The 12956-nt window shown below is 40.5% G+C and overlaps 1 protein-coding gene across 7 annotated transcripts in view; it reads right to left on the bottom strand.

Annotated features, from left to right (window-relative positions):
• LOC140428382 (regulator of telomere elongation helicase 1-like) overlaps positions 1-12956 on the bottom strand; it is a 229755-nt gene that overhangs the window by 80551 nt on the left and 136248 nt on the right. For 6 of the 7 annotated variants that reach the window (XR_011948759.1, XM_072514781.1, XM_072514779.1 and 3 more), the window contains 5 exons: positions 10999-11085; positions 10206-10416; positions 6065-6211; positions 2973-3113; positions 2231-2488 (listed from right to left, as the gene is read on the bottom strand). Coding sequence is in view for 6 of the 7 variants with exons in the window: in XM_072514781.1 (XP_072370882.1) it covers positions 2231-2488; positions 2973-3113; positions 6065-6211; positions 10206-10416; positions 10999-11085 (844 nt within the window). In the remaining variant the exon portion in view is untranslated. The remainder of the gene's footprint in view (positions 1-2230; positions 2489-2972; positions 3114-6064; positions 6212-10205; positions 10417-10998; positions 11086-12956) is intronic. The other variant, XM_072514782.1, reaches the window with a different exon arrangement.

Raw genomic sequence — 12956 nt, 5'->3', positions numbered from 1 at the left:
TGTGATTGATTCCATAAACTCGACAATACATATCACCATCAAATTAAAAGCTCAAAAGATTTTACATCAGGACCAACTGTTTGCATATTCAATCATGATTACATTAATTGAAGATGCAGCTAAGATCAAAGACTGAAATTCACACAGTGAAGCAACTCGAGGAACCTTTGAACTATCGTAGCTATGAGGAGAGATTAAATAAACTGGGATTGTTCTCCCCAGAGAGACGGAGGCTGAGGGGAGACCTGATAGAAGTTTAGAAAATTATAAAGGGGTATAGATAGGGTGAACAGTTGGAGGATTTTTCCCTGAGCGGAAATGACAATTACAAGGGGGCACAAGTTCAAGATGGGGGGGGGGAAAGGTTCAGTGGAGATGTGCGGGGGAAGTTTTTTTACACAGAGGGTGGTGGTGGCCTGGAATGCACTGCCAAGGTTGAGGCAGATACGTTAGCGACTTTTAAGACTTATTTGGATAGGCAGATGAACAGATGGGGTATAGAAGGATACAGGCGGTTGTTCTAGGTAGGACACATGATCGGCTCAGGCTTGGAGGACCGAAGGGCTTGTTCCTGTGCTGTATTGTTCTTTGTTATAAGTTGGAGACATTGGGCAGAACTTTCCCAAAATTTATCACCATCAGGGTCTGACAGAAAACCGGCATGTTTCTCTCCAGAAACACAGCTGAGTTTTCAGACCAGACTTTCTGGAACTTCGTGCACAGAAAATCTGAGGGATGAGGTTTGCACCCACAGGGTTTGGGGCGCCATCGTTAAAAGGACACCCTGATCGGCGTTTAAAGTTAGTTCCCCCAACCCCTCCTCAGAGGGCCACCCCCATAAGCTTTGGGGCGACCGCCACAAGCTTCAGGGCAACCTGCCTCGCCCACCCCCGGAAGGGATATATTGGCATTGAAGGCAGTCACAGACTCACTAAGCTGATTCCTACGATGAAGGGATTATCATAAGAAGAAAGGCTGAACAGGCAGAGACTATGCTGATTGGAATTTAGCTGAAGGAGGGGTGATCGTGTTGAAATATACCCATTTCCATGAGGTTTGATAGGGACAATGCTAAGAGGAAGTTTGGGGAATCAGGGGAATTAGAAACTGGGGGCATAGTTTCAAAATAAAGGGTTTCCCATTTAAGGTGGAGGCGAGAACTAATTTAATCTCAGTGTCATTAATTTTTGGAATTCTCTATATTGGGCCACGTTGGAAGCCATATCATTGAACATATTCACGGCTGAATCGGGCTGCTTTTTTAAATCTCGAAGGTAGTCAGTTTCGGAGATAGGTAGGAAAGCGGACTTGAGGCCAACGACAGATCAGTCATGATATTAGTGTCGAAAGGTTAGGTGGTTATTGGGATGGGGTAGCGGAGTGGATCAGTGCACTTTTCTTTCTTTTAAATAAATTTAGAGGACTCAATTATTTTTTTCCCCAATTAAGGGGTAATTTAGCATGGCCAAGCCACCTAACCTACACATCTTTGGGTTGTGGGGGTGAAACCCATGCAGACACGGGGAGACTGTGCAAACTCCACACGGACAAGTGACCCAGGGCCGGGATTCGAACCCGGGTCCTCAGTGCCGTAGGCTGCATTGATAACCACTGTGCCACATGCCGCCCTGGATCGGCGCAGACGTGATGGACCGAATGGCCTTCTTCTGCACTGTAGAGATTCTATGATTCGTTATTGAACGGTGGAGCAGGGCTCGAAGGGTCGAATGGCCTACTCCTATTTGTTATGTAATAGTATCTTGACCATTTACAAAGCAAGGTTTTAGCATATAAATGGAAACAATATAAGACACGTGTAATCAATACAAACGTCACCAAATGCAAGTTAAAGAAACACATGCAATTAATATTAAGCAGACACAGATTCCAAAAGAAAAGAGGAACATGCAAATCAAAATCAAGAGTTTCCGAATCCTGATTGAGAGCACTGTTGTTCCGCTGCAGGTTTAATGATGGACGACACACCTCCAGTGATACCTTTACATTTCTTAGCAAAATAAATGCAACTTATTTGAATAAACATTTTAAACTTTCACTGAAGAGCCATTAAGCTGGATGAACTTCTATAGACCTGTGACAGGCACTTGGGAATTAGTAGTTTCCACCATCTGTCTTAGAAGCCAGACAACAGGGATGCACATGATAAATATTTGCCAAATAATCACAGCCTTACAATGAACTCAGTAAAAACAAGAAATCAGATACTTGCTTCTTAGTAAATGAAAATCCTCAGACCTTTCTGTAAAGAGAGCAGCTATTTCAGATACCATGTTGTCATAATTATCAGTTTTTTTATATTCCTGAAGTACTGTCGAGAATCTGTTGTATTTACTAGGTCCTAAAGCCTTCTTTGCATCATTAATATAAGCAGCAAGTAAATGCTGTATCTTCTGGTCTGCTGCAGCAGCTGCTAATATTTTTGAAGGTGCAGTTATGGAAACAGTTGGTTCAGAATTCCAAATTTCACCTACATTTAAGGTAGACAAAAAACTACATTAATCCATTCTGTTAGTCACATTTATAAATCAGTCACCTGAAGACAAAATAATTTCCTGAAAAATCTCAATTTTCCTGCAAGTACACTTAATGAAATTTTAGAATTCTAGATTTTCAGGTCTAGGTTTTCCCAAGGGGACTAAACTTTATTGTTTCAAGTAAACCACAATGAAATAAAGTGTTGAGATCTTGCATATGAAATATACAAAATTATGTTAAATAGCAATCAGCTCAGTGATCTAAGTCAACTCAATTTTGGTTACATTTAATAAATTCTGTATGCTCCCGGGCTTTTAAACATTGATTACTGGGAAAGGAATTAGAACAGCAATTTCCCCCTCTCCAAAAAAGGCAAGTAACCAAAACGGGAAAAAATTAATTAGAACGCTGGGGTCTGTAATAAGCAAAACAGTCTGAAGAAGACAGTCTATATATTAACAAAAGAATCTCGATACCTTTGCGAACTGCCCGACAGTTTAAGTGTTCTCCTCCTTTGTTGAGATGTGTGCAAGCATTTAACTGTTGGGATGAACCTGAAGGTGTAAATTTGTTCTCTGCAGTGACCGTAGACTCAGCCTTCCATTTAGCCTCACCACCTGGTTTTTTAATTAGAGTGTTGGATCAGAATTACCCTGTTTTCAGCAGAAGGGCAGCACTTTGCTGCTTTCCAATAACATTTGTGATCATAGAATCATTTATTGATTTTAAAAATTGAGATCAGAAAGACACTTTTGAATTTTCACCTCCATGTTTAAAAAATAAATAAATTTAGAGTACCCAATTCTTTTTTTCCTATTAAGGGGCAATTTAGCATGGCCAATCCACCTAGCCTGCACATCTTTGGGTTGTGGGTGCGAAACCCCTGCAAACAAGGGGAGAATGTGGAAACTCCACACGGACAGTGACCCAGAGCCGGGATCGAACCTGGGACCTCGGCGCCATGAGGCAACAGGGCTAATCTACTGTGCCACCGTGCTGCCCTTCACCTCCACGTTTAACATGGGCTCACAACTCATATATAGAGTCTGAACAATGTCATAAAAAAAGTGCATATCAAAGCTTTATGACCCCATGTTTCTCCCTCCATTCCTGTCACCAGTAACTCCTGCCGAGAAAGATTTCACAATTACAGATGGTTCTCAGTGGGGTTGACAACCATAAAGATGAGCCATGTTTTTTCATTTTAACTTTTGAAACATATTTATTTATTTATCATATTTATTATATATCCAAAACATTTTTGTCCTGATGCAATGCACGCAATCCCCTCCCCACACACACATAAACTGGGCGGTCACTTGTTCTCAAGTTTTGCTTCCACTGAGCATTAACATATTCTGATATCTTATGCAACAAGTATCACCTGCTCCTGCCATTAACTCTGCCTATGTCTCATGACTGACAGTCTCTCCTAGCTCCCACCATCCGCTGACCTTTTACTCTGTTCCAGCTGCTACATCCCCTCGTATGCTGTGCTTAATTGTACTATTGAAAATCCACACACCCATCCTGGAAGCGTTAGAGGACAATGACTTGGCTTTGGAATCCATCAACCACAATAGAATTGAGGCATAATAGAAGGCTTCTTCCATCGATTTAGCTATGATTCACTAACTCCGTATGAATCAGGGACATCATCTGATGTCAGAAAATTGAGAATGTTGACGTGGAAATTTACACTAAGCTGACATTGCTGATTCAACCCTTCCACAACTCAGTTTTCTAAACCTATCTCCTGATGAAAAAGCTGGCAGTGGGATAATGTTATTGTTTCTCTAAGTGTCCATATGTCAAGAGTCAAGATGGTGAGTGTTAGCACATTTTTCCTGAAGGGAGCGAGGAACATTATAATATAGTTTGCCTTCATGCCCTTCTCCAAATTTCATATTTTATATACTTGCTTTACAAACATTCAAGTTTGCGAATCCTTAATCCAATTCAAGCTTCCCATGAAGCCGTACATGAGAGAAGCACAAACTAGGAAACAAATCTGAAACCTCTTCTGCCTGAGTAATGCATGTTTGGTGTATTCCCGACAGATTTTTCTATCTACATGGCTGTGTAAGCACAGGAAGGAAAATACATCAAATTCTAAAGCAAAGGCAAATTCTCGGTTTGTTCTAAGAAACAGAATTTTGCAATATGAGGAACTGCTTCATTTAATATTATGATGCTCCCTATTTCCACATGAAAAGGTTATAGCTATCATTAAAAAACTCCAGCAATGTTTCAATTACGTTTTGTATAGTTATCTTTACTGCAATGTTGACTTATTTCTATTTCTCGTTAAGTGCATTAATGACAAAGAACAGGCATTGTCTCGATATACAACTGAAAGAGGCACACTGAATGAAGTTGCCTTTCGGACTCTCAAAGATGTTCAACAGTTAACGTATTCTCGGAGTTGACAAGTCTGTAAATTCAGATTTAAAATAACGGTGCAACGGATTAGGAACAGAATGTGCAGTGAAATATCCGTTTCAAAACCTTCAAGAGTAAAGTCCTGAGACTAAGGTTATGTCGTGTTGATAATAATCTTGTAACAGAACTATAAACTCCCTATATAATCAATGGGATTAGGATGGAATTTCTTCCTGATCATCTTTGGCACCTCAGTGCCACAGACTATTTTCTGGTCAAAATGACTGGCAGCCAACTAGTTCTTCAAACTGTCGACAATGCTATTTGTTAACTGACTTCCTTGGCGGGTTGATAGAGTAAATTTGACCTCCATTTTTTTCTTACTTCCATTCCCTGACAAGCACAGGAAACAAATTCTTTGTAAGTTGTTAATACAAAATGAAACCTCCCGGAAGTATGGTAGTACGCCCTGCGACAACTGCTGTGAATATTTACGTTGCGGAAGCCTTTTATTATACAGACTGGATCTCAATTAAACACACTTCCTTAAAGTAAAATCATTTTTATTTTTTGCCTCTCATGTCGTGGAACTGCATGCAGACCTATGCACCCATTCCCAATAAGATGGCGGCAGGTTTCATCAAACCTCACTTTATGCTGAAGTCATAGCGTTAGGGTAGAATGAAAAGAGACAGGGGAAGAAAGTAACTGGAAATTAAATTAATGAATACAAATACAGCATTCATTGTCTTTATTGAAACCTGAATTAACTGCAATCCTAAATGATTGATTGGAAGGTAAATATGAGCTCATATATTTCAAAAATAAATGACTCCGCACATTAGAAGTTAACTGGCATTACAGATTCCTGGCTGAAGTATTTTAAGAAGTAATTTCAAAACTAAACAAAATACGCAACGGGAAAACACCTCTTAGGTACTTCCTTTTTTATTGCCTGCAAGTGCCTTGGTGTTCTCAGCAGCAACAAATAGCAAAGAATATGTAATATCAACCACAATATAACTTACTGGAAAATGAAACAAGAAGGAAGATACTCATTCTTCTTTAGAATTTATATCCATTTTGATTGTTGCATAAGATATCTTATTTATGAAATGGATTCCTCTTTTAAGCAAAAATAGATAATAAATTAATGGATTCTTCTGGTTAACGCAGGACCGTGTACCTGGCTTTTTTTCTTCCTGCTCTACCCTTCGCCTCTCCTCTCTTGGAACTGAGTGCTCAGGTTTAAATCCACATCCCTCACCAGTCAGGTTACAGCAGGCTTCATCAAACCTCTTTTTGTGATGTGGGCGAACAAATTGATAAAATTCTGTTTAAAAATAGTATTTAAAATTTATAAGCATCACGGCAACAAAATATATCCTGAGTCAATAAGCTGTCGTTACCATGTAAACTACAAAGACACATTACGGCAACATATTAAGGCACAGCCTGTTACAATGGCACAGAATTATATTTAAGAGCTTACATGTCAGATTCCTCCATCATCCTGCTTGGGTGTAATCTGTACTGCCAAGTTTGATTTCAATGGTATAAACAGTCAGGTGGAAGTAGTTCTGGAAGTCCTCTAAATTGGTTATGAAGGTGAATAGCTTTAGGTTGAAATAAATCAGGGAACCTGCTGTTGCTAACCCAACCCCACCCCTCTCCAGGACATTCCCCGCCACCAACACCCTCACTAGACTGATGAATCAATCGTCCATGTTGAATATTATATGATGAGGCACCAAAGGGAATCAAGGGTTCAATTTACTTTAAATTGTACAGTAACTGGAACTTGTAATGGAGCAGAACAATGGTAAATAGAGATCAGCTAAAATTATGAAGGGTTTTGATGAAGTAAATGCGGAAAACCTTTCTGCTGGTCAGAAAGCAAGTAATTAGAGAATATAAATTTACCACTGAAGCAGTTAGAATATATTTTTATGAACACAGGCCACAGAATGCTCGTAAAGAAACAAAGGTGGAAGCGAACTTCAGAGACAAGCTGGCAGAAGGAAAATAGTTAAATATTGGAACGCACACTGCTGCCTCATGGCACCAAGGTCCCAGATTCAATCCCGAATCGAAGTCACTGTCCGTGGGGAGGTTGCACATTCTCCCCGTGTTTGCGTGGGGTTCGCACCCACAACCCAAAGATGTGCAATGTAGGTGGATTGGCCACACTAAATTGCCCCATAATTGGAAAATATAAATTGGGTACTCTGAATTTAGAAAAAATATTGGAAAGCAAATATTTTTCTTTTAAAGAGGTATAGGAAAAAGACATGAAAATGAAGTCAAGCAGGGAGCTCAGCCAGAAACAATCCACTGCCACTTGTGAAAATTGAGGGAAAATACAGTTTGTACCTCTGCTATGTCTGCATAAGATTATTTTTAAACATTTTTATTGGCCCTATCCTTTTCTCTTTGCTAACTTCCAATCTTTTATTTTAACCTTTCAAAGTTTGATTTACATTTCCTATTTTCGGGTAAAAAGTATTAACTTTTAAAAAATAAATTTAGAGTACCCAATTCCTTTTTCCAATTGAGGGGCAATTTAGCGTGTCCAATTCGCCTACCCTGCACATCTTTGGGTTGTGGGGGCGAAACCCACGCAAACATGGGGAGAATGTGCAAACTCATCATTCCTACGAAACTCATCTCCAAACTCTGTGGCCTTGGTCTCGGCTCTTCCCTCTGCGACTGGATCCTGAAATTTCTAACCCCCAGGCCACAATCAGTAAAGATAGGCAACAACACATCCTCCACGATCATCCTCAACACCGGTGCCCCACAAGGCTGTGTCCTCAGCCCCCTACTATACTCCTTATACACCCATGACTGTGTGGCCAAATTCCCCTCCAACTCGATTTTCAAATTTGCTGATGACACCACTGTAGTGGGTCAGATTTCAAACAATGACGAAACAGAGTACAGGAATGAGATAGAGAATCTGATGAACTGGTGCGACGACAATAATCTCTCCCTCAATGTCAACAAAATGAAGAAGATTGTCATCGACTTCAGGAAGTGTACGGGAGAACAAGCCCCTGTCAACATCAATGGGAACGAAGTAGAAAGGGTCGGGAGCTTCAAGTTTTTAGGTGTACAGATCACCAACAGCCTGTCCTGGTCCCCCCATGCCGACACTATAGTTAAGAAAGCCCACCACCAACTCTACTTTCTCAGAAGACTAAGGAAATTTGGCATGTCAGCTACGACCCTCACCAACTTCTACAGATGCACCATAGAAAGCATTCTTTCTGGTTGGTATGGAGCCTGCTCTGCCCAAGACCGCAGGAAACTACAAAAGGTCGTGAATGTAGCCCAGTCCATCGCGCAAACCAGCCTCCCATCTATTGACTCTATCTATAATTCCCGCTGCCTCAGAAAGGCAGCCAGCATAATTAAGAACCCCACGCACCCCGGACATACTCTTTTCCACCTTCTTCCGTCAGGAAAAAGATACCAAAGTTTGAGGTCACGTACCAACCGACTCAAGAACAGCTTCTTCCCTGCTGCCATTAGACTTTTAAATGGACCTACCCCATATTAAGTTGAACTTTTCTCTACACCTTGCTATAACTGTAACATTATATTCTGCAGTCTCTCCTTCCTTCCATATGTACGGTATGCATTGTTTGTACAGCAGGCAAGGAACAATACTTTTCACTGTGTACTAATACACGTGACAATAATAAATCAAATCAAACTCCACACGGACAGTGACCCAGAGCCGGGATCAAACCTGGGACCTAGGTGCCACCATGCTGCCCATGTATTAACTTTTGTCATGTGCCTTTAAGTCTCATTTTAATTTGAATTTCATTACCCATCCATGGGACATCTAAACTTGATCCCATGACTCCTTGTGGGAATACGGCTAGTTTCAATCCTAAACATATCCGCTTTCTACAGCTTATCCACTGCCTTGTATTTGTTTTTCTTTCCATTGGGTGTATTCCTTTTTCATCCTGTTGAAATTGACTAGATTCCAATCAAGTTCCAAGGACTTACACTGATTTGATTTGATTTATTGTCACATGTACCGAAGTACACTGAAAAGTATTTTTCTGCGGCCAAGGGAACGTATACAGTATGCACATAGTAGACAAAAGAATATTCAACAGAGTACATTGACAAATGGCACATCGACAAACAGTGATTGGTTACATTGCGGAACAAGGGGCCAAACAAAGCCAATACATGAGAAAGAGCAGCATAGGATGTTGTGAATAGTGTTCTTACAGGGAACAGATCAGTCCAAGAGGGAGTCATTGAGGAGTCTTGTAGCTGTTGGGAAGAAGCTGTTCCTATGTCTGGTCCTATGTCTGGATGTGCAGGTCTTCAGACTTCTGTATCTTCAGCCTGATGGAAGGGTCTGGAAGAAGGCAATGTCTGGGTGGGAGGGGTCTCTGATAATGCTGTCTGCCTTCCTGAGGCAGCGGGAGGTGTATACAGAATCAATATGAGGGTGGCAAGCACTGTCTTTTTCAATATTAATATTGAATCTAATTACGTGATGAATTGTTGTTTCCCAGAGCTTCCCAAAACAGCACAGGCTATCTGGGCTTTTTTCACAAGTGAAATCGGGTTCCACTCCTACCCAAGCTTTTACACTTTTCCTTAGTCCAGTACTACTCTAAACGGATGGTCAGGCTTCAGGGTTGGAGGAACCGCATTCCATTTTGCAAACGCATCATTCCAAAAACAAACATCCTCATCAGAAAACCAACCATATGATCAGATTGATGATAAAATGGTTAAAATTATTTTTTAATTAATTACAAAAATAGATTAGGGAAAGGAAAGAAGGAAGGATGGAAAGAAGGAAAGACTTGCATTTACATACCGCCTTTCATAACCAAGGATCATCCCAAAGCATTTTGCAATGTAGTAATTATAATGTGGGAAATCTGACAGCATACATGGCACACAAGTGCCAAGCAATGACAATCTCCAAAAGAGGATCTAACCATCTCACCATGATATTCAATGGCATTACCATTGTTGAATCCTCTACCATCAACATCCTGGGGGTTACCATTGACCAGAAACTAAACTAGATTAGCCATATAAATATTGTGGCTACAAGAGCAGGTCAGAGGCTGGGAATCCTGTGGTGATTAACTCACCTCTTGATCCCCAAAGCCTGTCCACCATCTACAAGGCCCCCAAAGCCTGTCTATCATCTGCAATCAGTTATTTTTTTACCCATCACATTAGGCAATTTATACGGCAGGTCATACGCAATAAAAACCAGAATTAGCAGAAGATGGCTTTATTTAACCGCACAATAAATAACTCTTTCAATTATTTACCTCGCAGAAGATTGTTTTTTTTTGAATCTTCTGTAAAAAATGCTGCCATTTCACCAAGCATGGTGTCAAAATCATCCGTCATCTTGTATTTTTGCATTGCGTCGGTAAAACGCTCATAGTTGGCATTGCTGAGTACCTCCTTTACAGCTACAATGAAAAATTTAGCTTTTTCTGCTTTTGTCTTCTCAGATACGGGCAACACATCAAATCCCTAATCAGAAAATATAACAAATCAAGCTCACTTTGTCAGATAATAGAACTGCCGAAAACATGAAAAAAAATTAATATTTAAGTAAGGATTGGTAAAAAAAAAAGTTTTATCCTTACAAAGACATCAACAGCAGCAGCACAGGTTGATTACAACAGTTTCTAGCATTTGGGAGTAGGTGAAAAGGATTTTGAATACTTTTATGCAGACTTCCAAAACACTAGTAACACCATGTATTAGAATTAACTAGACTCAAATATTTTCAAAATAATGGAATGGTACAATTCATTGCACTAATGGGAAACTCCTTCATTACTGAGTGTAATGGGTGGCCCATTAAAAGTCTCCTCCAAATACTGCATTGTTAAACTGCCAAAAGAAACTATACATTTCTGATAAAGATGTCATAGTGTACATATAAAGCAACTAGTGTGGGGAATCACAGAACAAAGTTGACAGAATTAATTTCATACAAGATGATTTCATGCTGGGGAAATACATTGGAAAAATGCCAGCAGGTAACTATACTATATATGAAGTGCCATTAGGTTTGCATAATAATGAAGACAAAAGACACATACGTACATGATTACTAACTAACGTGATTTTTTTCCTGCCTCCTCGCTGTTCACTAGTCAGATGTTTAAGAGACATTGTTGGCATTTTAACAGCCTGCAGAAACGCAAATAAAAAGGTAATTTTTTGTCACATCCAACAACGGGTCACAAACATGCTATTCATTGAAGTCCTGAGGATGTGAGAAACGTTACATAAATTCAAGTTCCACATCATTATTTTGCGGCCATCATTTTGCAGCCACAATATTGGTATATACACGTTTGAAAGCTTTTGGAAAGCACTCAATTGCTAGTCGACAATTCTGATGAAAGATGCACATAAATGAACTCATGGCAATGCTTTTCAGTAGGGCCAACAAGGGAAGGGAATGTACAATAAATGGTAGAATACTGACCGAGTGGTATTGAGGAGCAGCCGGTCCTGAGGATGCATGTCCACAGGTCCCCAAAGGTGGCTGGCTAGCTAGATAAGGTGGTCAAGAAGGCATACTGGATACTTACGCTCATTAGCAGAGATACAGAATATAAGAGCTGGGAGATTAGCTGCAACTGTATAAAACACTGGTTCGGCAAAAGCTACAGTGCAGCGTGTAGTTCTGGTCACCAAACTGTTGTAAATATGTGACTGCACAAGAGATGGCAGAAAGGAGATTTACGAGGATGTTGCCTGGATTGTCGAATTTTAGTTATGAGGAAAGATTGGATAGGCTAGGAGGCTCCAGAAAGACATAAATGAAGGGTCTAGATGGAATGGATCGGAAGGCCCTATTCCCCTTGGTTGAGGAGGCATAGACTTATGATTAAGAGGTAGGAGATTTTCAGGTGTTTTGAGGAAAAACTTTTTCATCCAGATAGCGATCGGGATCCAGAGCTCTCTGCCTAAAAGAGTGGCTGAGGCAGAAACCTTCATAACACCAGAAAGTACCTGGATGTGCATTTGAGGACTGATAATCTACAAGGCAACGGACCAGGAGTTGGAAGTAGGATGAGGCTGAATGGTCCTGAAGAGTGGAATGCCCTCCTTCCATGCAGTAAATTTATGAGATTCTGTTCTAACTCGGTGCCTATAGACACTGCTGGATTTCCAAAATTGGTGTATTTCCAACATTTTCTAACTTTGTTCCTGATTTTTAGTTTTTTTTTCTTTCTACTGCATGAGTTATCAGTGACATCTGGTTCTGCAATATCCATGGGAGGCTTAACTGATAATACATAAAAACTGTGTTTAAATTTGGAAGAATGATATCCGATTAGTAAATTTAGCCAGGCATACTCCCAACCTACCAGAACTGGTTTGAAGAGAGAAAACAGATCGACACTCAATGCTGCACAAAAGCCAATTTATGAGCTGCATGGTATTCTACAGCCCTGCAGTGCTTTTCCTGCTATGTATTTAACCCATTGCTAACGTAAGGCAAGGCTGGTTAAAGAAACCACAATGAAAAATAAAGGTTAAAAAGTAAAGGAAACATGGAGGCTGCAGAAATAATCAAAAGAGGAGGAGTTGGAATTGAGGTCCTGGCTGAATGAAGAGCTGAAAGGAGGCAGCAAGATGAGTAGCACGTGGTTAGCACTGCTGCCTCACAGCACCAGGGACCCGAGTTCAATTCCAGCTTTGGGTGACTTTGTGGAGTTTGCACGTTCTCCCTGTGTCTACGTGGGTTTCCTCCAGTTGCCCCAGTTTCCACACACTGTCCAAAGAGATGGAAGTTAGGTGGATTGGTCATGCTAAATTTCCCCTTAGTTGCCAATGGTTAGGTGGGGTTACGGGAATGGAACGGGGGCGTGGACTTGGGAGGTTACTCTTTTAGAAGAGTTGCTGCAGACCCGATGGGTTGAATGGCCTCTTTCTGCACTGTAGGGATTCTATGAAATGAGAGCTTAGCACTGAGATAGAGAAAGCCTTCAAACTGCAACAAAAGACAGGTGACTGTATGTATGCTGCATTATTTCAAAAGAACTGCA

This window comes from Scyliorhinus torazame, chromosome 8, assembly GCF_047496885.1.
Source record: "Scyliorhinus torazame isolate Kashiwa2021f chromosome 8, sScyTor2.1, whole genome shotgun sequence".
NCBI lineage: Eukaryota > Metazoa > Chordata > Chondrichthyes > Carcharhiniformes > Scyliorhinidae > Scyliorhinus > Scyliorhinus torazame.
The sequence above is the reverse complement of the archived record's forward strand: the minus strand, read 5'-3'. Positions and strand labels throughout refer to the sequence as shown.